Here is a 26434-nt window from a genome sequence, read left to right on the forward strand (position 1 = left end):
TGCTGGTCTGTTACATAAAATTCCAATCAAACGTACTATGACACAGCAGAAACAATCAAGGCTTATATAGGCTGGAAGTGCTGTAGGCTGCCACGAGCTCAGCCCACCTTAATGGGGTCTGGAGGGCTACTGTGACCTGGGTCAGATGGTTTTTTTGTGTGTGAGCCAGAGCCTTCTAACTTGCTATTATTTTTTAACAAAACTGTGGACCTGACCCCAATCAGTGCTGTTCAGTTTGTGTACAAGGACGGTGGCTCTCTTGAAAACCATTAACTTGAAGTCGCACAGCTGCGGCGCCAACAGTTTTACAGCAGTTCCTCTCGAACAGTAGTGAGAAAATCCAGCTGTTGAGTTGTTTAAAGCTGCAGGTCGGTTTTACTGATTTGCTACGTTATCACTGCAATTCGGCGTATTCGACCAAATAAAGTGTTTTCCATTATGGAATTAAGATCACAGAAGTTCTTGTCAGTATTTTTCCGCATTGAAACGGAGCTCTTAAAATATGCACGCCTACTGTGTCTTCATTTATATCATCAATTTTCATCTTTTTTTTTTTTTTTATACTTTGCTCTGAGCCATATAGAATTCAGCTTTGGTGAAATGTATCAATTTCAAAATTTGACAAACAATTGACAAAGAAAGCAGAACACACAGGCAGATCAGGCTTCTCCTCATCACCCCATGTGATCAAAACTTTCTGGTTCCTCTCTCCTCTGTGAGAGTCTCAAAACTCAACCGAGCAGAGGCAGACTTTGATCGTGACTCACGTTTCTTCTCCTTTTCTTTTCTTCCATCACAGTCTTTATACTAAAGGAAAGACCAAGAATGAAAAACAATCCATCTTCAATGGCTCCAACATTTACGTTTGAAAGATTTACTCAATAATCACTGTTTTTATGGAACCTCAGAAATGTGTTTGCAATATGTCATTTGTTTACATATTCACTCCGTTATTGTTTAAATGTAATTTTAACCAGAAATGCAATGGAATATATTTTTGACAACACTGTCATAAAAAAAAAGGGGGGGGGCTAAATTACCTAAAGAAAATCAGTCATGGAAGAGATACTTTAGCATGTATTGACAAGCATTCAGGTTTCTCTTGAGCAAACCAAGCTAATGAAAGCTTTCGTAGAAGAATCACAACACCATAATTGATCTTTCTTTTTACAGACATCCCTGTGACACATTGTGGTTGATTACATCCAAAGTTTTGTCTACTAAAGACCTTCAAAACCCTAGCATAGTGACGTTTTTTTCATATTTGTTCTGTTCACCTTCCAGCTCCGAGCGCGCCGAGTTTCATTCACTTCAGTAAGCTGACCACCACCTCGGTCAATGTGTCCTGGGGTGACCCCACATTCCCTAATGGCATCATTGAAGGCTACCGTCTGGTTTATGAGCCTCTAACGCCTGTGGATGGTAATCTGTTACTCTTACTGATTTGAACTGAATCACCTTTGACTTGCATTGTGGATTTTTGTACGGAACGTCCTGGGGTCACTGACTGCGGACGGAGCGTTTTGTACTTGTCCCACTCTAGCCATCGCGCATTACTGCAGCTGTTTATTATTCCAAATAATGCGCAAGACTTTATGCATAAATTGCAACTGAAAACTTCGTGATTATACATGTGTGTGTTCATTTGGCTGTGCTGAGTGTTCTCCCCCCATTTGCCTCGCCTGTGGAAGACCTGCTCTAAATGTGGCCTGTTTGTCCAGACTCCTCAGTGGCCTGTGCCGACTGTCTTCACTCCCCCTCCCCCCCAGGCGTCAGTAAGACAGTTACGGTGGACGTGAAGGGCACTGGCCCCCTCTGGTTGAAACTGAGAGACTTGGCCGAGGGCATCACATACAACTTCCGCATCCGGGCCAAGACGTTTATCTATGGGCCGGAGGTGGAGGCCAACATCACCACTGGGCCAGACGAAGGTAGTTGTCACGGACTTTGTTTTTGGAATAAAAAGGTAGTTTGGTTCTCTTGAAGTGAGACTGCGTAGAGTAGCTGTGAGCCATAAATACTTTAGTTGCATAAAACGACTTAAGCAGCTTAAGTTAATGCCTAACTGTAAGTTTGTTTGTTTTTTTGTTGTTTTTTTTTAAACACAGCACCTTTGCATCATCTGGCTTTTTACACAGATGTCGATGGTGAATCCACCATGACTGCCTAATTTTGGTTTTGAGTCACATGAGCAGTTTTTAATAATCATGGGTGAAAGTAATCCATTAGGTTAGACATTCATAAAATGACAAATCCATCAAGGTCTGGTTCGCACCTGGTTTTTTTAGAGCGTGCTCAGCCGAACGAGGCTGAACGGACAACCATGTGGAAGAAACCTGAACGTAGGACACCATGCTGCTGAAGTGTTGGTTATAAATGAAATTGTCCAGTGATTGTGTGGTTACTGATATTAAGGCAGAACAAAAGCAAAACAATGCATTATCTAAATCCATTATCTACAGCAGAGTTATAGGCAGAGTAAAGGGCATGCATGAATCCCTGAGAAAAAGTGTTTTGGTCTTCTGAGACTTGAGACTTCATTTTGACGTGAGGACGGGGAAATTCTCCTAAATGCATTTGTTTGGAAAACTGTCTGCAGTTTGTTGCCATTACATCTCTTTCACTTATTTATGAGATGGTTGTTTACTTTGTAACGATTTGTTTTACAATCAGATGATGTCCGTGTGGCTGTTCATGCATTTCCTGCTGCTTATCAGTATGAGTTCTGGCACTCTGAGCTACAGTTCTTCATCTGCATGAGTTATGCAGATATGAGAGTCTATAGTAACAACAGTTGGATTGATACATTGAGCAGCCTTTGTGGAGGGAACTCTGAAAAAAAAGAATCACAATTTGAAGGCATTTAAGATTTACAAAATTTTCTTTTGAGATGACCCAGCTCTGGGTTGAATTTAATTTTTTTGTTTGTTTTTTTTTTTTTTTAGATAGCTAATGGCTTTTTTTTTTTTAGCTACTCCGGATGACTTCTTTTAAAAATAAAAAACACGTGTTTTTCCTTTTTAATTTTGTCGTTCCTCTTTAGGAGCCCCAGGGCCACCCGGAGAGCCTTTTATAACACGTTATGGCTCAGGCCTGACCATTCACTGGACAGGCGGTGACCCAGGACGTGCTCCTATAACACGCTACGTCATCGAGGCCAGACCTTCAGGTGGGGCTTTTCAGACCAGATCCGGGCTGAATCTCAAAACGGCTAAAACGGACATTTTCAGCTTTTATCCACATGCAAAATGCGCTTTTGGAAAGCAGAGGAAGCTTTTGCTTCTTCCAACCTATTAATAACACAGAGAGCCTGTTGCTTTATGTTTTGCAGCTGCATTTAATTTTAGATTTTTTTTTTTTCTATCGGGATTAAATGTCAGCAGTGGTTTGAAAACGTGAGTCGTGCAAGAAAAACGACAATAATGTGCCTATCAAAAGCATCCATTGCTCTGTAACTTAAAGTAACTATGAAGTCAAACTATCACAAGCTAAAAATGCTTTCGTGTATAAATTCCCTTTCATACTATTTCTGTGGATGTTATGTATAATGTATTAGGGAGATTATTCTAACTTCTTGTATATGAAAGCCTGTTTTTTTCAGTCATCATCCATATCTCTAAACCATAGGCAAGGGTCACAATGGGATTGGAATATATTAATCTTAAAAAAAATATAAAATACTCGCAAATTAGTGAATCCAACTTTATATTAGCACCTGTGATACCGAGCATCCAGAAAGTCATGTGAAAAGTCAATATTTGCTGCCTCCGAGTCGACGCCCTTGATATTTTAATGCGTTATTGATTCGGTCGGTGCATCTGGGAGAATCGGCATCCTGTTTCAACTGTGACTGACACATCCGTGCCATTTGATGGATGTTTGGTGTCTCACAAGGAAGAACGTGGACGAAACAGTGTCAGAGAGTTGAGGGAATGGTTCAGTGTGACGCCTCGAGTGGCGGATATCCGGGCCGCACTCAAAGCAATCCGAAAGCCTTGCTGATCCCAGCGCTGGATATCTGCAAAGTCCGCCAGCTTTATTTGCGTGTCTCGTTCGAAGAGTCACAGTTTACGTTGATATTTACAAGCGGCGACGGCGTAATGAACGATCTCTGGCAAGAAAAGACGGCCGTGCCGCTGCTTGTGTTGCCGATTTGGTCGCTGTAAATTCTTACGGGGGCTGTAAAATTGATGGATTGTGTAATATTTGAAGGAATTATCAATTAACCCTGAGAGCTGTGAGCAAGCCAGGTGCTCTATATCAAAAATAAACAAACAACATGTTGTCAGTGATGCTGTTACAGGCTTTAAAAGCTTTGCTGATTAAATAAATGTTTATGTCTGTTTTTTTTTTTTTTCTGTGTGTGTGTTAAAGTAAACTTTTATTTCTCTTGTAGATGAGGGTTTGTGGGATATTATAATCAAGGATATCCCGAAGGATGCAACATCACACACGTTCAACATGGATATACTTAAACAAGGCGTCAGCTACGACTTTCGGATAATCGGAGTGAACGATTATGGCTACGGCTCTCCAAGCCTACCTTCTCCCTCTATATCTGGTGAGTTTTTATTTTATTTATTTATTTTTTTGTTAGTTAATAGAACTGAATGAAGTGAATTAAATTGCATTTCAAACTTAATTAAAATTCCCTGAGGTCTTCCAGACTTCACAGGAACACGCCGCGTACGTTCCTAACAAGCGTGAATTCCAATTTTCCACTCTTCTTTCAGGTCAGAAAGTGGCCCCGTTTTACGAGGAATGGTGGTTCCTCGTCGTCGTGGCGCTGGTGGGGCTCATCTTCATCCTGCTGCTGGTTTTCATCCTCATCATTAGAGGACAGAGCAAAAAATATGCAAAGAAGTCCGAATCGGGTGAGCGCATATAAATTTACCAATCATTTGTGATAAAAACATTTTGCTTCATAGGACCTGATTTTCTTCCTTTTTTTTTTTTTTTTTTCTTCCCTCGGAAAGTTGTACTCCTTGTTAAAGTGATTCACTGACCTACAACTATGAAACATCTTTAGAAAGAATTCCCAGTTTGAGGAATTTAACATCACATGACATTTAAAATCTTTTGAAATACTATTCATAAGATAAAAAAGCAAGTTTGACCGCCACCAATTTCCGCAGCTGCTTGATTTGAAACGTACAAGTGTCATAGACTTAAGCTGTTTTCCTTCCATTTTGTTACATTTTCACAAGAAAGATCACGTTATTCTAAGAGAGATTGCCAAAAAAGAGACTGTGCAAGGTGTAGCAAGTTGCTATAAACCTGTATGCAATGTTGATAAGATCTTTTTCTCTCTCTCAAAGTTCCATAATAACACTATGAAAGACAGAAAATGACTACTGAGAGTTTGTTCTCCTAATTAATAATATTAATAACATTGTTTTTTTGTTTTTTTTTGTAACTTTTCAGGCTAAATTTAATCGATACTAATAAAGATTGGATTATGTTTGCTTGCTCTGATGTTTAAAACTTTAAAAGGTGTGCTTTCTATTTTTTTTCTTCCCCCCCCCTCCCTCCCTTGGCTGTATTTTTATTTTAAACTTATCTGAACATAGTCTAATAGTTGTGGTTCTGGGGGGGAAAAAAATAAATAAAAAATAGAGGTGGAGGAAAACTGGAATGGTGGCGGTGGTAGGGGGTGGGGAGCGGGTTATTTGTCCATTCAGAGCAGCTCTGACATCAGTTGGTATTTCCCCTAAGCTCAGCAGTTTTTCAGGGGCCTATTTGGCTGCCAGGCGGGGGAGGGGAGGGGTCCCTGCGGGTCACTGCCCATCTTTCTATCTGACAGGAAAAAAAAATACAAAACACAAGAAGCTCATTTTCACTCCAGCACAAAGACACTCTCAAAGCCTCTGTCTAGAATCTGGCTGGGCTTACGTTGGAACCTACCAAGTGCATTTTTTCTTTTTCACCGTGTTTGCATAGCCACCACTTGACCTTAAGTAGCCTCCGCCAGACATGAGGGTCCTGGCTATGCCGGGACACTGAGAAAATGTTTTTTAACCTAACAAATGGGAAGCAGCATTCACATAAAACATTTATCGACCACTAAAATGTGGAAACTCGTAGTTTATCGCATTGGAAGTTGTGCAGTTCTGGGGAACAGTCTAAGAAAATAGGCATGTGTTTACTATATATTTTTTTTCATTATGTTTACACAAAAAGCTGCGAATTTTATTTTTCAAAACCTCATCTCCCATCCTAACCGGGCTACAAGCTTACCTTAAACGACTCATATTTAAAGGAGATCTTAGAGATGTTTTGGGAGGCAGTTTTGTCTGCCTTCTAGCCGAGAGTTGGATGTGAAAATCGATCCCACTCTTGTTTGTCTGTTTGCCACAAGGTTACAGGCGGAAAGTGGTTAAACCAGCGCAGTAAAGCTGGAAACGGGGAGAAAGAGAGAGCAATGCGGTTTCTTTCTTCTTCTTTCTTTGGGGGAAAGGAATTGATAGTCCACTCAGTTCCCTCCAGCAGTCAAATTAATGAGAATCAATATTTTTTTTGTTGTTGTTGTATTGATTAATGAGCTGCTACTTATGGAATAAAAGTGAAAGAGATCATAACTCTAAATTTGTTCTTGATCTTGTTTTTTTTTTTTTTTATCTGAAGTGATGGTGTAAACAAAATAGTGCCTGCAAAGTTGAATCTTTGTTTATGTTTTCTCACTTTGATGCCAAAATGTAAATATTGCTATGGACTTTGACTAGACCACTCCCACAAAATTAATTGCTTATGATCCATTACAGGTATGGCACCAGCTTTATATCTGGAGGGTGAACTTTCTCTGTAGTTTCAAGCAAAAAAACAAAAACAAAAAAAAAACAAACAAACAAACTGCAGTGAATTTATCAGAACACTCAGAAATAATCTGAAAAAATCTCTTCAAGATTGAGAAATTTCAAGACGTTTTTGGTACTTTTCAGCAACTTCCAATGCAAACACATTTGTTGCTGATTTTTCTTTTAACCCTCTGTGTTTTACCAAGCACTCATCAGTTCCATGTCGCCTTCCAGACACTAACCTCCCTGTTTCCCCCCTTGCCTGTGGTCACACAGTGTCTCTGTACGTGTGTCCAGGTAACAACTCCAATTGCAACGCTCTGACTCACGGCGACATGGTCAGTCTGGATGAAGGCCGCTTCCCCGCTCTGGAGCTCAACAACCGACGGCTTTCAGTGAAAAATTCTTTCTGTCGGAAGAATGGCGTCTACACCAGGTGAGGTTCTTCTCCTCTTGCAGTAATAACACTAATTAAAAAAAAAACTAGTTTTTTTTTTCTTCCACAAAATCGCTCATTCCACATTTTTAGGTGCTCTGTCCTGACCTCCATATTTCACAATGTCGGAGGTTATAGAGGGAGGGATCATTAACCCTTTCTCTTTACAGGTTTTCTGTAAGATTTATGTTCAGGACTGAGATACTGATGATAAAAAAAGAAGATCCATTTTATTTTGTATGATCATTTTCTGTGTTGATTTGGTCATATGTTTTGGGTCATTATCCTTCTGAAAGACCCAATGATGGTCCATGTAAAGATTTCTGACAAAGGCAGAGGTTTTTCATACTAAATCTCCTGGTATTTCCAAGAAAAATAAATAAAAAATTAAAAAAGCAATGGTGCCATGCACTCCATCAAGTTTTGCAGGGTCTTTTGGAAAAGAAGCAGACCCGTAACATCATAAATCCTCCCCTCTTCTTAACTGTGTTCATTGGTTGCTTTTTCACATGATCGCCCTTTGTTGCATGCCAGACAAGATCTGCAGTGTTTGTTGCTGACTCAAGATGTCTGTATGTGCTGCAGTTCTGAAACAATGACCTTTAGATATTTGTTGCATCTGGCTTACCATCCTCCTTTCCGTGCATAGTGGTAAGGTAATGTCGAAATTCTCATTCACTGTACGGTAGGGTGACTAAGAGAAACGAAACCTCCATTTCTTGATATTTAGACCACATGGAGCTCAAAAGTGATATAAAAAAAAAAGTAAACACACTTGTTCATTTTAAAACCAGTCTTGCAAATGATTGTGTCACTGGCGATTTATTTTTAAAAGTAGGTCATTTTTAAACACTCTGCGATTAAAGCTATTCAAGTTGTTTTGAACAAAGGTTTTTGCATTCTTTGCAGTTCTTTATCGGGGTGCCAACATGTGTGGGAGGAGACTATTGTTCAAAAATGCATCATTTTTGAACAACAAAGTTTATGATTTATTCCTTTAAACATAAAACAGACCTTTTTGTCACCAATAGGAAAATGCTAAAAATAAATAAATAAATAAATAGTGTGCATGGGGTGGTTTGCGTGACCGTCCATATTTTCCCTCGGAATCCGGCTATGTGGTGTAAAGTGGGCAAGGTTTGTGAAAAGGAAGAGAGCAATGCTTCTTGCTGCAGAATTTTGAAACAAGTCTTATGCAGAATATTGGCTTGAAAGGAAAAATAAACTCCTTTTAATTACCTACCTACGGTTTAGGTAGGAGACAAGGAAGTGATCAAAATTCCACTGTTAAACAGCGAATTAGTAAGGGTTATAGAAATGTTGCTGTTTTCTTTAAACATTCTTTAGATGTTTAAAGAGTGATCACTGTGTAGCACAAAACAACAACCAGTCCACTTTTTTTGCTTTAAATAACAAAAATTGTAAGTGGTTTGAAGCCTCAACGCAGGTCTGTGTTCAGAAAAGCGGGAAAGTGTTACTTTGGTTTGTAAAGTTGTATCTCGGTAAACGAAGAGACTTCTGGAACAAATTATTTTAGGGCAGATGAAATGCATGTAAATAATGGACAGCACTATTATAGAGCAAATAAACACAAACTTCACATGTAAACAGTCAGTTATGTTGGTGGAGGACTGGTGATTTAAGCTTGATTTGAAGCTACGGGATCTGGGTATTCATTGGGTCGATTATAACCTCTTTACATAACATAGCATCTCGGATCAAATATCAAATATCTGACATTTGGCGCTTTGGCCAATCCTGGGCCAAAATTCAGTCATGCCTCAGAAGAAAATAATCCAAAATACAGCCATAAATCTATAATAGAATGGCTAAAATAGAAAAGAGTTCCAAAGTTCAGGCTTCAATCTGAAATATTATGAAATATAAAAGTATTTTATTCTTGTTTCTCCTGCCGTGTCTCTTTGTTCCTTTCTAAAATGTGCGTTTACTGACACCCGAGGTGCAAAACCCGACTACTTTCTCACTATTTAATTATCAAAACATGTTTACATTTCACACCAGGTGTGAGTTCAGAAACCACTGCTTTCATATTGTTGAAACTGTTAAAAGGCTCGCAACAGCCTGTAAACAGTAACAGTTATTTCATGTGGAAATAATTTAGAGGAAGAGTTAAAGGATTCAGGTTCAATACATAAAGTCAAAGTTTTTTTTTTTTTTTTTTTTTTGTGTGTGTGTGTGTGTGTGTGTAGATGAATATGAGAAACATATTTAGGTCTGTGGCTTTGTATGTGTGACCTTAAGGATGGATCAAAGCAGACTGAGGTTCTTTGAGAAGCTTCCAGGCAGCTTTTTACTACTGCTTCCCTGACATGAAGGGAGGGAGAGGAGAGTGGGGGTAGGAGGCTGGCAGTAGAAGAATGCACAGATGTACTCAGAGAATCAGCTCTCTTTGAACTCAGCCCATAGCGGAGAAACCCAAATCCCCACACCTGAGCCTCCTCTTACAGATTAATACCGCATCGAGATCTCTGGTCTCAGAGTACCAAAGACAGGATGAAACCAACAGACTCCGACTCAGATAGAAAATCACACATTCTTAATCTCACTGTACCCAGTCTAATTCAGGAGCCGTGTCAGACAGCAAACAGCAGCCGCAGCTGACTCTGATGTTGATTTATTTCCATGCCTTCGTGGAAATCAGAGTTAAGCACAGGAACTCCATGATTGTAGATTTGATGCAGAGCTTTCTGTCGGGTCCGTGTAAAGCTTTTTGTTAATTACCCATCCCTGGGGTTTATAGCGAAATAAATTGTGACTGTAGTAACTGTCTGTCAGTAAAGGGGCATTTTGCCATCAATGGCGACGATATGTTCGAATCAGGAAAAATGAACCAATAACAACCAGGTCAGAGCATCACCAAAACTGCAGCCTATGTGGGCTGTTCCTTGTCTGCAGAGGTCAGTATTCATCAATTTTCTTATATAACAAAATCCTAAAAAAAAAAAAAAAAAATCATGTCAGCTCTCACAGTTAACTTCCGCCTGGCCGATCACTGATTCCTAGCGGTGGAGCAGCGAAATCAAACGACTCCTCACCGCAGTTCATTTTCATTGCACCTTCAGATGATCCTCTCAATCGCTCAGTTAGAACCAAACAAGCCTTTCAAATAAAAAGTGAAACATTGTTACACACATGAAAATGAAGTCTAGCTGACCTAAATGAGAGAATTAATCAAAACTGTACTTCACGCTCAAAGTGCAATTAATTTTTGTATTGTTTTTTTTTTCTTTTTTATAAAACCACAAAATGTGTTTCAGAGTTTAAAGTATGTATCGACAAGACAGATGGATTAAAAACTTATTTTCATTTGGCATTGAGTGGTTTGAAGCCAACCCTGACGGCAGTCTGGGTTGAGGTATAAGGATCTCTTAGCGAAGTAATTCTGTCCAGATTAATATGGCATTAAACACTCTTGACTGACAAAGCTGATGAACATTTTAGACGTTAATGAGTTCTTTTACCTTGAGGAGACACAGATACTGAGGGTTTCCAATCCTTACCTGACATAACGCTAAGTGAAGTTTGCAGCCAGAGGATTACGCCGACCTCTTTTCTATCAGAGTAAGAGGCATGATAAATAATTTACACTTTACTCGACAATGTATAAGTCTTGATGGGAGTAGGTGAGAGGGGGCTGCGATCTCTCTGTGCTTTTATACAGGCAGTTTATCATAAAGTCCCAGGAGGCTCACGATTGCATTTCTTCACTCTAGCTCCATTTTTTATTTTTTTTTTTTGTTTGGCTCTCTAAAGTCTTGCTAGGAAGTGGAAGTTGCTTAAGGTTTGCGTATTAAAAATATTTCTTAGTAGCTTTTCTTGATGTGCTGCAGAGATTAGCTAAATCCAGTGTATTTAAAGCAGTTTTGTACATTCATTGTTGCGCGTTGCCCCATTCAGATGGAATAAATTCAAAAATTAAAAATTTCTGTGCCTCACAGCCTAATTGTGTTTTAGCAGCTGTGGCCACTCTATAACAGGCAATGCTAATTGACATATTTTTTTAAATTCCACTAAGAAATAACTGGTTTTTGGTTGGTTATAAACTAGCTGTCAGGCTACTAGCTGGTAGACTTCTGCAGTATTTGGTACTTTTTATAAAGTCTGCAGCTTTGTCATTTTTTATTTTTATTTTTATAAAACCTGCACCGCTATGTCTTTACTCGTCTACATAAGACAGCATTTTCTCAGGATTATGTCCAGATCCTTTGAACTATCTGCTGAGTTGAGGTGCCATGACATCCAGCCACCACAAAGGGCGCTAAATGAATGGTATTCAAAGTAATGAACATATGGATGTATGTGCAGATGTATGTATGTGTCCTGGTTTTCTGGTTTTTGTGCCACCACCGTCAAACGACTGCTGGAATTTACCCACAGCACATTTTCGAAATACTTTCCACATGCATTAATTTGGAAAACGCTTAATGCAAATTCATCCTGGATGCATCAAATGGATGTGTGCGCTGCCGTGGCTCCAGGGGCAGCAACTGGCGGTCGACCCCGCGGCCTGGAAAGTCAACAGCAGTCAGAATGTCCCAGCGGTCTCAGCCAAACCAGCACCAATCAGCAGAAACAGATGGCTGTTTGTTTAGCAGCAGCAGTGACAGGGGGAAAGTAAGGAGAAGATTTGATACCAAGAGATTTCCTTTTCAGTTTACTTAAAAAAGAGAAAACCCTGACAAGACTTTGCAATTTCTCTAAATATTTCTCTACTGATCTTCCCCACACACCCCCATCTTCCCCCCACTCCTCCTTCCAGGCCTAGTTCAACATCTCCTCTTTGCTCAATCACACGTAGCTCAGATCCGAGCGACACATTTGATCAGCACAGCGTGCCACTGACGCTTTAATCCGAGACGTCGTTTGTGTCGGCTGCGATAGCATTTGCTGGGGGAGAGCCTATGACTGCTCTTCATTCGATGACCCCAGCAAGAGATCTGTTTATAATTTAGTCACAAGAGCCGAGTGGTTTGACATTCCACAGCCCACAGAGAGGGGGCTGAATCAGGGATTTATTCATTCCAGAAGACTCCGGCTGGAAGCGGGAATCTCATGACCGTCTCATGACGCTCATCAAGCACAACTCGTACGCACGCGTGCACGCGTCCTCGCACACGCGCATTTGCACACAGATGGGCACACTTGGGAACAGAAAAGAGGGGAATGACACTACTGGAAAGTAATGAGAATGGAGGTGGGGACTTTAAGGGATCTGCGCTTGCTTGTAATCTAGAGTTTGTTTGTTAGTTTTTTTTTTTTTTTTATGAATTTACATGAATTTAAAAAGAAATTTTGTTTAATTATTGACCAATGTGGACTCTTTCATAAAACCATAACTACACAGTTCACTCACCCTGCTGCTTTACGTGGCTCCTTAACCTTTTGGGTTCAGCCATTGATCAAGATGTCAACAGCAATCAGAATGTACAGTATTCTCATCCTGTCGTTCCCATACATCTGTCTGTTAGTTTGTTTGTAACCTTTTTTTTTTTTTTTTTTTAAACTAGGAAATGAAAAATTCATTGAGATTAAAGCTCTCATTTTCAAGAGTGTCTTGGGCAATGGGTCTGTAAATGATTCAATTTACAAGAAACTAGAACAAGCACTATAGAGGGCAAGTTAAAGATTTGCAAACAGAACAAAAGTTACAGTTTGAAATGCCACGCACAGCTTCTTGCATACCCAAACAAAATGACAAAATGTACTAAAACAAAGCAAATTAAGAAACATTCAACTTGCCTTGCTTGAGACACAAAAAAAGTAGGAAAATGTGGCCAAACGTAAGCAGTCATTCGTAATTCGTCAGATATTGACATTCAATAGAGCCCACATTAGAAGCTGACCCAATCATTTTCTTTGTCTCTTGTTCAGGTCTCCGCCCAGGCCCAGTCCTGGCAGTCTCCACTACTCGGACGAGGATGTGAGCACCAAGTACAATGACCTGATCCCTGCGGAGAGCACCAGCCTGACTGAAAAACCCTCTGAAATCTCTGACTCACAGGTGCAGTGGCACTGCTTTCTTTATCCCACATCTTCTCTGATTTCTATCCTGTCTACATAAAGCAGCATTTGTCTCATTTGTGTGCCTGCCTGTGTGCATGTGCGTGCGCGCGCGCGCGTGCGTGTGTGTGTGTGTGTGTGTGTGTGTGTGCGTGTGTGTGTGTATAGGTGTGTGTGCACACTGTCATCTCTCTGAATTCCTCCTGAATTCAGCCTCACATTGTCAGCAGTGCTGCATATTCTGTCTGTCCCTATTGTGTTTGTGTCACTCATCTAAGTTATAAGTCATAGCTGTGCCGAATGCAGACAGAGATGCGAGATTAATGACTTTGCTCACTGGCTGCTCAGCAGTTTTTAGCTTTGTGGACACAATGTCACTCAGCAAATGTCCACCTGTGATCCGGGCTGTTTTCAAGCACCGCTCCTGTTACATAAGCCATCGGGGTAAAAAAAAAAACAAAAAAACGCTCCAGTTGTACTTAAGGTTTCAGCTCCAGCCACACGAACCGTCCAACTTTCCTTTTCATTTTGTCAGCTCAGTGTGATCTCACTGGAAAACGCCCACCGTTTTCGATTTATTTAAAGTCCACAAGGTAGAAGGATCACTACCAATTAATGGTGGATTGTCTGAATTGTAGCCTCTGCTTCATCATGACCCAAAGTGCCTTTTTCCCCAGTAAGAGATTAAAATCAATAAGCTCTGCTTTTCTCTCTGTTTCTCTATTGATCAGAATGTCAGTCAAGCTACTTTCTACTTTTTGCCTTCATTAAACCAAGACTTTTTTTTTTCTTTTTCCCCCCTGAAATGTTTATGCATCTTTGCTTTTCTGTATATTTACAGCATCTGGAAAAAAGAAAAAAAGTAAAAGTATTCATAACACATAACTTTTTTTTTCATTTTTGTCAGATTACATCTATAATCTTCATTGTAGTTTATGGAGTTTGGATTGATTATTAATATACATTTGTAACTAATTCCCTTGAATATTTATGAAAGCAGTTTGTTGCAATTAACAACTGAAGAATCTTTATGGGTAACGGCTCCACCAGTAACTAAATTGACGATTTCTCTTTCCAAAACCACTCAAAATCTGTCGCATTGGACGGGGCGCGTCTGTGAACATTCATTTTCAAGTGTTCCAGCTGTCTCTCATTTTGATTCCATTGTAGACTTTGACTGGGCCACTGTATTGTACAAATTTGACTTGACCTAAACAATTCATTTGTTGCTCTGACTAAACGTCATCCTGCTGTTTTAGGTGAACTCTTGTTCTCAGCGTCAAGTCTTTTGCAGCCTCTAAGAGTGTATCCCTGTTAGAGGCTATAACCATCCTCCCCTTCCTGCTGAAGACAATCCCCCATCAGCATAATACTGCCACTTTCTGGTGTCACTGTCCAGGTTTTTATTCAGGATGGTGTGTTATGTTTGGTTTTCGTATAGCATTGACCAAAGCCCTCTGTTTTGATCTTAATTGACCAGAACTTCTTTTTTCTTCTAGATAACTCAAGAAAAATGCACACAGATTTTTTTTCCCCTCAAAAATCACTTTATTTTTTGCTATCGAGGTGAGATTTATGAGCTGCATGAATAAGCCGTCACGTAGACAGATTCTTCTACCTGAGCTATGAATTTCTGCAGCTCTTACAGTATGACCACTGTCCTCAAGGTGGCTTTTCTGATTATTCCCCTCCTTACCCAGCCACTCAGTTTAGGTGGACTGCCGTATCTTGGTGTCCTTGACCTCTGTGTCTCTTGATCCTAATGAAGCAGTCTGTTCTCTAATGTTTGTTCACTATTGTTCTTTAGCAAACCCCTTGAGACCTGGCTTGTCCCTCAGGGGGTAATTAGATGACTGCTGAAGGCGTTTTGTTAAACAGAATTTTATTCACGGGTATCAAGAGTAAAGGGGCCCGAAATACAAAGACGCATCACTTTTTTTCAGGTTTTTAATTTGCAAAAAATGCTTAAGCCATGCATGAATGTGCTCTCTCAATCATATATTGCTTTGTGTTGTTTTGTCACATAAATTCAAAGTGAAATAGATTAAGGTTTGAGCTTTTAACATGGAAAAATAAACAGAAAATAACACGAAATTGGAAACCCGTAACAAGCCTCAGCAAAGGACACAAACAACCTGACTCATTTCCACCTTCTTTGAGAGAATTCTTGACTCGAATTATCGTCGAACGCCTCTCGCTCGTCTCTGATGTGAATCCCGCAGCCAGATGTCTCTCCTCGCTCGGCCCTTATCGGGACCCAAGTCCTATTTCCAGATCAAATGAAAATCTCTTTTGCAATGAATTGCTACAGACAGGACCTTTCACAGCACTGTGACATTCCCTCAAACGGGTCTTTCAGATATTTCATCACCCACCTGACGTACCCGGGATTTGCACTTGATTTTCGTCAAATGCATTCCCTTCAGCCCAAGATGACAAGACCCATATGGTGGCTTGCTCCTCGCCGAATAAACTGATGTTTGTTTTTGACAGGCCAAAACATCCAGAGGCCTTCCTGTCACCCCCGGGGGCTCCGCTGCTGTACCCCTTTCAGGGGTCTATATCAGCAGCCGCTAGAGCTTTGGACGTCTAGGAATGCTCTTTGAAGTTATATTGAGCAGATAACGCTCAGCTATCTGTGAGACACCATGCTGCGTCTGCTCTTTAATCCCCAGGGCCTTCCTTAACAGGCATAAGTTGACTATTGTGCTGCTCGTCACAAGGAGATTTGGAGGAAGCCAGCATGTACTTGGCAGGGCAACAATGCTACCATTACTGTTCTGCCAGCCTGCAGGTACAGGCCTATTGACTTTTTTTTTTTTTTATAGTACAGCCTTTCTCATTTTCCAAGGTTGTCCCTGTGGCGAAGTGTTTTTTTTTGTGTGTGTGTGTGTGTGTGTCATTTAAAGCTGAAACCAGTCGAAGACAGATGATCTCATCTGTGAGTCAGAGATGGAGTGTAGATTAGGCTCTCTGCTGAGCAGCATTCCACAGGAGAGAAATGTAAGTGTCTGCTCTCTCTCATACCCTCTCTTTCCCTTTCTGCCTCCATCTGTCCTCCTCTGCCTCCAAACCATGACTCTCTGTCTCACCGGACACTGCAGCTTTATTGGTTGGAGACTCAGCAGGGAATAATCCTCGCAGCCATTTGGCTTTGACAGTTTCCTGGATAATGTTGTGGCCCAAAAACGAAGCAAAAGCACGACTCCTCCTAAATTATGCTTTGTGTTATTAATAGTTTTGTGCCGTAGGAGGTAACCAATACAAGTGTTTTTTTTTAGGGGATTTGAAGCAGCTGGTTTTTATAGAGGGTTTGTGGATGACATATTTGCCCATCATTGCTTTAATTACAGATGAATCAAATTTTAATGGAGAAGCCTGAATAAACCTGCATGCTTCTATTACACTTAATAAAGCAAGTCAGACTGTCTGGGGCACCACTAATGCTCTATGAAGTCTCAAATCCCAGTGATATTAATTGTTCTGATGAATAGTTTGGACTAGATCCATTATGGCGCCAAGTTTGTCATTGCTTTATTGAGGAATGTGCAACCAAATGTAGTTCAAGGTATTATGTCTTATGCAAATTAAGTAAAGTTAAGTAGATAAAACAAAATTAACAAGGATTAAAAGATAGGTCCGGGAGATGTAAAAAAAACAAACAAACAAAAAAAACACGTTGAACATGTCAGATTTAAAAACACAATTAATTATGCATAAAGATGCAAAAACACACAAATTAACTTGATAAAATACAAACAAGCAAACAAATGAATAATTGATTAAAGAATCTGGAAAATGTATAAACATATTTGATTAGAAACATAAGCCAAAATATTTATTTCATAGAGTAAATAAAAGTATGTTAAAATCAGTTTTAAAATTTTCCAAGGTTGTCCCTGTGGCGAAGTGGGACAACTTGTAGTGGGATTTGTAGTTTGCAAAATGAAATAAACTACAAATAAACCAACAAGCAAATTAAGAAATTACTGAATGCATTCATTGGAAATGGGCATGGGAATTTAATTAAACAAGGTTCTGAAGGTTGTGTGAAACCAAGTCTTGATATAAAATCATCTTTTAGTACAGTTCCGTTGGTGGAAAAAATGCCATGTTGGTAACATGAGAAAAATCACTGTTAAATGAAGTATATTTTATTGATGCAGACATTTTTTTTTTATGTCAGAAAGTCTAGAAACACGTCATTTGTACTCCACAGTATCCTTTTTCCCTGTGCTAAAAATATGATATAAGGAAAAGATTAAGTAAGGCGGGTGAGGGTTGAATCTCTCTAAATTAGGAACTGGCTTCCAGATAATAAATAAACATAACGAGAGCAATAATTAGTTTTTAACAACTAAAAGTGTGATGAATGAGCTTGGACAACGGCTTCAGCCATTAGACATTATCTATACGCCAGCCAGTTGTTGAGGGATGATGCCAGGAAAATGACATTTTCTGTTCTAGCACAAGCATAAATGTATTTGCTAAGTGCTGCTGGGAGTCTACCCAAATGAAACCAATATTGTGCTTTTAAGCAATAATCTCTCCAGGTAGGTTCTGGTGTTAATCAAAAGATGAAAATGTGGGGGGGAAAAAAACAAACAAAAAAAAAAACTTCTCATTCCTACTTCAGTGGAGAATCTGTGATGCTGTGGTTTTGAAACTCATGTTTCAGTGCCGCATCATGACCTTTTTGAATTTCAATAATATTTTATAATCTCGTGGCCTCTTCCAGACAGACAAAAATGGCTCATTATTGCTTATCAACAGGATAAATTTAGTCAAATAATTTAGTTTTCAAACAGTGGACCTCTCTTTGTTTCCTCTGTAGTTAAAAAACAAACTGTTTTGAAATGAAGATGTAAATAAATATTGCTAGTTTTGGGGGCTTTTCCAGCAATGTCCATATTGTTATTCTCTTTGTCTCTGGGTCTTGGTCCCTGCTGTGCTCACTTCATCAAGGAGATGGCTATGGATGGCTTATCCCCTCCCCTCCTTTCTGTCCTATTTATTAATAATCTATAACCAAAGAACAAAGAACTGGCTCCTTAATGCAGAGACAGACATTTTCAATTTTGAGGGGGATGGTGGCCCTGAAAGCCACGAGATTATTATTGTATGTTTTTTTTTTTTTTGTTCACTCTGTGATGATGATGAACAACATCTATTTATGGAATAAATCATGGGTAGACCTTTAGAGTTCTACCTTAATCGGTGATTAATCAGTTTAAACTTGTTAGACCAATGGGTATGAAACATTCACACGGGTTGAACTCTTTTACTTTTTTTCACTTTAAACCCACAAAACCTTTTTTTATTGTGGTTTAATGTGATAAGCCAACACCACATAAGGTACGGTTTTTCCACATTTTTTTTAATCTACAATTCTATAATCTATGGATATAATGTAAATTATAATGTATAATTTACATTATATCCATTTACTTTTTTATTCCTAAATAAAATCGACGCAAGAAAAATGTGGAAGAAAGTGTTCAGTTTAACACTATTCACCACCCAAAACGCTTCATCCCCACCATGAAGCACAGTGGAGGTGGCGTCATGCTGGAGTGATTGTTTTCTGCACCAGAGATGGCGGGGGCAGGGGGATTATGGGTATATTTGACTGAAGATGGCTGGAGCTAAAGACAGAACAACCCTTGAAGAAATCTTGTCATAACCTGCAAAAGATTTGAGACTGGAGCAGAGATTCACCTTTCAGACAATCACCCAAAACCTTCAGCCAGAGCAAGAATAAAATGGTTGAGATCATTTCCATGTGGTAGAATTTCCCAGTCTAACTCCAACACTAATCCCCAAAGAGAATCAGTGTCACGGCTTAAAATTGCTCTTTAAAGAAAAACTTCATCAACTCCAAAGAAGCTTGGGCAACTTTGGCAAAATGTAGATGCTTCTGGATGTTTAAAAGACACCACACAGGACTAGCCGCTGTCGTTGCAGTGAAAAGGTTTGTTGAACTTACTGCATTCCGTACTTTTCAGATTTTTTTTGCATTTATTTTGATCGGCAGATGTCATCTTGGGGTTGCTCAGTGGTACAGTTGGCAGCTCTTTTGCCGCCTTGCAGCAAGAAAGTCCTGGACTCAAATACCAGCCCAGGGTCTTTCTGTATTGAGTTTGAGTATATGTGTGCATGGTTGTTTGTCCTTTTTTGTCTCTGTGTTGCCCTGTGTTGAATGGCGACCTGTACTAGGCGTACCCCGCCTCTCACCCAGTGACTGCTAGAGGGGGAGACACCATTTCTACCAGCAAGTCGTTGCTCAGTTTAAACACTGATGCAAAGTGTTGTAATTCCTCAGCAGGCTGAGGTCAAAGATCAAAGGTCAAAGAAGTCTTTGAGATAGGGATTTCTTTTTAAGCAATATTGAGAAACTGAGGACACACATCTTCTCCAGCAAAAAGAAAAGCAAAAAAACAATAAAATTCTTGTCTACAGTCCTATTTTATCTCTGACGTTTTTTTTTTTTTTCTTTAGGTTCCTAATTTTAGCCTTGATAAACAAGGACCTACAGCATCTTTATCATGCTGATCATAAATAAACTGCTGTCAAGCGGTTTCACAAGTTAATTATGTAGATTTCTTAATCTCTTTCCCTGCCTAATTTAGCATCAAAATGATGAGAAAAAAAAAACAAAACAAAAAACAAACCTTAAATAATTAACTTCAGTGGCCTGCTATGTGTCTGTTTGAGGCATTTCATTGCTTAAATATGATGGTTGGTCCCTTGAGGCTGAGGTGCAATGCTGCATTCCATGCCTATAGTCTACTTCTTGCACAGCATTCAGCCGCAGTAATTGGCTTGTAATGAGCTGGGATAAAGAGCCTCGTCTCCAGCCGCAACGCTCCAGAGGCAAATCGCTAAGTATCATTTCTTTATGTTCCTCAGTTGATAAGTGAGTTATTAATAAATGCGATAAACCAACAATTGTGTTTTATGTAGGGCATTTTAATAGTAACAGCATTCACAACTGCAGGTCCGCCAGGTCCACTTTTAGAACTTTATTACTTTGTTGTGTCAACTGAAGTGAAACACTTTTCAAATCTGGTGTCCTTTGAGCTTTAATGATATTATCAAAAGACACCCAAACAAAAACCATTATGTTTTATCAAACAATTTTTGTTATTGTGATGAAAAACACTTACAAAGTAAGTAAAGTCGAAGTTGGTCAGAGCAAAGTGGCACAGTGTCTGCTTTTGATTAACTACAAGCATGAATGCTTTCCTTTGTTTTGAGACACAAAATCTAAAACAGGCTCTTTTTTTTTTTCTTTTAAATAACCATTCAGAATTTCTGTTGAAGCTTTAAACCTTTTCCCACATCTTGGGGAAAAAGAAGAAGAAAAAAAAACAAAAAAAAACAATCATCTGTCATACTGTGAGGAACAAAGCATGCTGGGGGATATCTGAGACCAAGGCCATGTGCATCACATATGTGTTCTGCAATATTCAGGAAGAGGTACGAAGCTTCAAGTGCATGCCAGACATGTTGTGTCTGCATGACAGAATGGAACAAGATCATGAAGGCAAGTCTGTGAGAGCAACAGACCCCAGAAGTGGTTACAGCTATCAACTTTATCCCTGCAGGGCATCATCCTTAGCAGAACAACCCTTTGTTGTTTTGCTTTTGAAATGTATCTAATGCATGCCTGAAGCTGCTTCTCTGGGGAAATTGTTCAAAAGTTTGGCATAGTCAACTTTCTATGCGTTCTTTATGGCCAGATGACTAATTACATGCCGCCTGGCACAACTGGTGGAGTACATTTGTGGTACTTAGATGACCGCAAGCAACCCTCAGTAAGTATTTGGCAGTCATGACAGTTTTTGTTGAAATTAAATGGTTTTTGACATGAATTCAGTAGTTTTTCCAGTCCAACTTTGAGCACGTTGGAGTGTTTGCTGTGTGAAACGAAGGCAGACTACAGCCAAAAAATAACAAAATAAAATTTTAGCCTCACAAATAAAACCTAAAATCAGGCAGTGTTTTTGAATGCACTATCCGTCTTCACCTTTTGTTTGCTTTTCACAGAATTCACACTAAATAGCTCCAATGGTTGATGCGTGTGTGTGTGTGTGTGTGTGTGCGTGCATGTTGCTGTGAAAAGACCTTGGGCCACCCCTCATTTCCGTAGGTTTTGCTTCCAAAGAAGCCACATTTCCAAATAGTTGATTAAATTGGTCTGGAGAAATCGTTTGCCAGAAATTAAATGAGAAATATGTTGCTTTTTTCTCTCATTTTCATTTCAGTCCTTGTAAACTTCACATTCTTAGTATATTTCAGTGAAGGACACAGGGCAGTGTCTTAACAAAACACACAAACTGGCAAAAAAAAAAAAAAAAAAACTCTTCAAAAATAGTTTTTCTTTATTTTAATAATGGGACTTGTTGGAAAAAAAGCACAAGTTTTTTTCTTGGTAGTTAATATTTTGAAAACGCTTTCCTAAGAGGTATTTGAGAACATTTTGGCAAGTCCCACCATTTTATGCATGTTTGTCATTAGAATACTGGAGGAATTATGGGTATTGAAATCAAAGAAATGCAAAGGCTGAAAATAAGTTCTACAGCAATATGTACTTTAGAATCAGAAAAGAAATCACACAAAGATGTGATATATATCCTTTTTCAGTCAGTCTACTATACCGTAACAAAGGGTTTTAGTGCCAATACGTTTTTTAGTCATTTCCTACAGGGTTTAGTCATTTCCACTAAAAACAGGTTGACAGCTAAATCAGAGTAAGTGTTGGAGCTGGTTAAGAGCCTGTTTTCCACCTTGGAGCCATTGTGTTAAATGATTTAAAACAATTCATCCAGTGGATCTTTAATCCTCCATTTCTGATTGAGGGTATTTTTTTTTTTTATCAAAATGTAATCCGAGTCTGACTTTACATGCAAATAGATGTCCCAGTTACCAGTTTAATTTATAAAAATGTTTTAAAAATCAATCAGTGTTCAATATTTATGATATATAATTTGCAGATAAACGCATAAATAGGCTGGAGTTATGCAAACCAGTGTCTATAGAATTCACTTTGAATTGTATTTGTGAATAAAGCTGAAAATGCTAGTATAAAGTTGTCTGTATTTTGTCCATTGCTAACTACTTTAAGTATGATATAAATACAAGTTAGTGATATTAAAAAGACCCAATGGTGCTTATAAACTCAGCTTCAAAAGCCACTTACATACTTAGCAAAAAAAAAAAAGCAAACAAGCAACATAACTGAATAACTCTGGCATTGCACTTAAAAAAATATAGTCCTAAACAGGAGTTATGCAAATCACTTCTAACTAGATTTACAAACAATAGCTGGCACTTTTAGAAGATCTCAAACTGACATTATCTTAAAAATATTTGGACCGATAGTTCAAATGATTTAAACATGTGACTCAGGATATTTGTTGTTGGTCTCTTTCACTAATTTCACATCTTCTGGCAATTCAAGATTGCATCAGGTTTTGGTGCTAAAGTCGGTGGATGCACAGATCGTTTAGCAACCAAAGTTTCAGCAACTCGAACCATTTTGATGAATAAGACATGTGGATACAAAAGTAACTTTTGTACAATACTGTATTCTGCTTTGATATCATCATCATCATGACTTGGCCATTATAACCATTCTGTTACGGTGATGTACTGTAAAACCCATTGTTTTGTTCACCCATAGGAGGCGCTGGTGTTTTCATATGGGACAGGTGGCCTACATACACTTCCACTGCATTTGGTGAGGTTCCCATACCTGCCTGCTTTTAATGTTTGTAGCCGTGTAGGTGAATGGCTCCTAAGTGGCCTCCATCCGATCCTTAACCCCAGACTCTCATTTTTATTGTGGGTTTAATGTGGCACTCTACATCATTTTAACAGCAAAACATGGTTTCTTTCTGGTGAGGTGTGGCTACACAGAGCTTCTGTCCTAAAACCTCAACTGATTGGTTAGTCCCTTAGACAAACTGACCTTCTCCATTTTGTACTGATGGTCTATTAACTGTGCACGCTTCTGTTTTTTGCAGTCATGCTTTTGGTTATTGTTGACCATTTTGTCCATGTGTACTTGTGTCGTGTTGTTCCCTGAGCACATCTGCATGTGTGTTTGATGTTTAGAAAGGGATGACTTGGAATCACACAGGAAAATTGTTGTAATGTGCAAGTAGGTCCCAATAAATTAGGAGACTCGTTTTTTTTTTTTTTTTTTTTTTTTGTTTTTTTTGTTTTCAGTTATTCAGATCAAAAAGGGAAAGTTATATTTTACAGATTTATTGTAAACGGACTGGTATATTTGTGTTAGGTTGATGATTATGGCCTAAAGTTAATGAACAAAACATTTTTTGATATATATTTACAACTATAACATCGCATTAGACCAGTGTTGTATGTCATGGCCTATATAAATCACATGGACAACTGATTACTTTACAGTTTTCGTACAGGCAGTTATTCCACAAGGAGCAGAAGTCGCAAAAAGTTGCCAAAAAAATCAACGTCAAGTTTAAATGAAGAAAATAATGTGGTCGGGAAAGGTGAACCAGCAACCGGGACGACCTACAGAGGATTGTAAAGCAAAGCCTTTTTAGGAAGTTTGAGGGTATTCCTGAATTGTTTATCGTAGCCAGAGCCAGTTCTTCAAGAGCCACCACACACATACAGATCCTTGAGGTTCAGTGTGAATTTTCCAGTCATTGATGATTTGGGGAGAAATGTCATCTGCCAGAGTTGCTGACCGTGCGGTGCATGCACTGCATGGTCAATTGGACATTCTTTACAGTACGGTGACAACTCTGTCTAAAATATAGTTTTCAATGAAACGGAAATTTAATTTGCCCTAACTTTAAGCCATAATGATCAAAGTTACCAGAAAGAAACTCTTAAAATATGTCACTCTATGTGTGAAGAATTAGCATAAAATACAAGTTTTGCTATTTGAACTAAATGAAAAAAAAAATGATTTTGACGATATTCTGATTTATTAAAAGCTACTTATACAGCGTCAACATAATAATTGTCCACAGTGAAGAATAAAATTATGTTAACTCAGGACACCGTCTCTGATTTGTCTTCCAGGGCAGCGACAGTGAGTACGAGGTCGACCCAAACCGACAGAAAACCCACTCTTTTGTCAACCACTACATAAGCGACCCGACCTACTACAACTCCTGGCGCCGCCAGCAGAAGGGAATATCCCGAGCGCAGGCCTACAGCTTCACCGAGTCCGAGTCGGGAGACCCGGAGCACCACGCCCCGCCACCGCTGCCCCCGCTACCCCCACTGCCACCGCAGCTCAGTTCACCCAGCCCTCAGCCTCAACAGGCCCAGGGTCAACCCCAGGGTCAAGGCAACCTGTTTAGGCCCAAAGGAAGTCGGACTCCCACCCCCTCCCCGCAGAGCTCTATCACCTCCAGCCAGCACAACACCCTCTACAGGCCCCCCAGCAACCTGGCCCCTGGGTCACGGGCTCCTATTGCTGGCTTCTCCTCCTTTGTGTGAAAAGTGCTGAAAAGGACCAAACTTTCTGGCAGCATCAAATACGTGTTGAACAGCACGGCATCGGAAAATGCAAAATCAGCCTGATAAATCGATCTCAGCCGTCTCTCGCCTCTTATAGTGTTTTCATTTGCTCTCATGTTACTACTTTTGATTTTGGATAAGCAGACTTTCCAAAGCACTTGTTCTTGTTTAGCGTGTGGAAGTGTGCCATTGTAGACTCAGTTTTTGCTTTCACCAATTCATAAGACGTGTCCGGAGTTATTTTAATCACTGAACAACTTGCATGACTTCTTTTGGTTTGTTTTTTCTTTCTTTCTTTTTTTGCTCTTTTGAAACACATTCATCAGTAACCTCTGTACAAAGTCATCAGTCTTTGAAAACACAAAAAAACATTTACTATATATATATATATATTAATTATATATATATAAATATATATACTGCATATATATAGTGGAGATACCGAGAAGACAAAATTGAGTCGGTGGACAAAATCAGCTTCATTGATGGAAACTCGTAATGAAGAGAAAAAACTCAATTTGTCTCCGTGTGAAAAAATATGAAGGATAAAAAATGGAACTAAGCACCAAACTGACACAACGTTTCACGTGTTGTCCTGGAACATTTTCAGTGGACATTCAGGACACAAATCTGCATTACTGTGGAACCAACTCTTTGGTCTGAGAGCACACACACACACACACGCACACAGAAAAGTCAAACAGCATTTTGTTACATTGGGCCAAAGGTGGCTCTGTTGTGCCTGAGAGACCCTTCCAGATCTATGAAATGAGTGTATGTCTGTTTAACTGAAAAAGGTTCAAGTCTTTTTATGAGAGTGTCCTGGTGGAACAAAACTGTCCTGATGGCTTATTTATGACATCTGGCACCAGTTGTTGACCACACCACTCTCGGCGCCCTCCTCCGTGGGCTACGAGAGCCTCCTTTTACTCCCAACAGATGGGCAAGGCCAGGGGGTGGGGGGCTTCGAATCTTCTCCGCATACACAACCCATTTTTCACGTTTGGCCCCCTTGGCCTGCTCTCCTATAAACACATCAGTCTCAATCTACTGAAACGCTTTGATATTCAGCCTCCGAGTTGAAGTTTTGAAACTGTGTGGACACATCTGCTGGAAGTGCTTAGGTGTGATTTTGTTAAGAGGAAAAAGAAAAAAAAGGGGAGGGGGGGAGAAATATTTTTATCTCCTCACCTTGTTGCTTAAACTGTTTTCTTTCCTGCTACTGATCACTATCGCTGGGCAGCACTGAGCCTGTTCAACAGATGATGTCATTGAATTGCCTCACTTCTCTCCCTTTTTTGTGTAATCAGCCATTCTGTAATATCCAGGTGTGACTTTGCTCTAAAGCGCGTGTGTGTGTGTGTGTGTGTGTGCGTGCATGCATGCGTGCGTGCATGCATGCGTGCATGCATGCGTGCGTGCGTGTGTGTGTGTGTGTGTGCGCGCGTGTGCATGGGTGTGTGTGTGAATGATTACACTATGTGTACGTCAAGCTTTACAGATCATTCACTGTAAGTCTGTGTATAAACGGATCGTCCTGCAGCTTTAAACCTGCCTGGAGCTTTGCCGCAGAAGGGCGGGCCGACGTCTGGCCACCTGCGAGGCCGACTTACAACGCTATAGTGAAGACTCGGTGATGTGTTGCTAGTTATCATAGTTCAAA

At 39.6% G+C, this 26434-nt stretch overlaps 1 protein-coding gene across 7 annotated transcripts in view; it reads left to right on the top strand.

Annotated features, from left to right (window-relative positions):
* Nucleotides 1-25919, top strand: part of sdk2b (sidekick cell adhesion molecule 2b) — a 315126-nt gene extending 289207 nt beyond the window's left edge. The window contains exons 38-46 of one of the 7 annotated variants that reach the window (XM_016681386.1): nt 1285-1422; nt 1770-1931; nt 3044-3169; nt 4397-4561; nt 4734-4874; nt 7071-7230; nt 13123-13252; nt 22937-22993; nt 24328-25919. In XM_016681386.1, the coding sequence (XP_016536872.1) occupies nt 1285-1422; nt 1770-1931; nt 3044-3169; nt 4397-4561; nt 4734-4874; nt 7071-7230; nt 13123-13252; nt 22937-22993; nt 24328-24750 (1502 nt within the window). In that variant the 3' untranslated portion in view covers nt 24751-25919. Of the gene's footprint in view, nt 1-1284; nt 1423-1721; nt 1932-3043; nt 3170-4396; nt 4562-4733; nt 4875-7070; nt 7231-13122; nt 13253-22936; nt 22994-24327 lie in introns of all 7 variants that reach the window. The other 6 variants (XM_016681392.1, XM_016681381.1, XM_016681383.1 and 3 more) reach the window with 6 other exon arrangements.
* The last annotated feature ends 515 nt before the right edge of the window (nt 25920-26434 follow it).

Source organism: Poecilia formosa, unplaced genomic scaffold, assembly GCF_000485575.1.
Source record: "Poecilia formosa unplaced genomic scaffold, Poecilia_formosa-5.1.2 Scaffold7, whole genome shotgun sequence".
Taxonomy (NCBI): Eukaryota; Metazoa; Chordata; class Actinopteri; order Cyprinodontiformes; family Poeciliidae; genus Poecilia; species Poecilia formosa.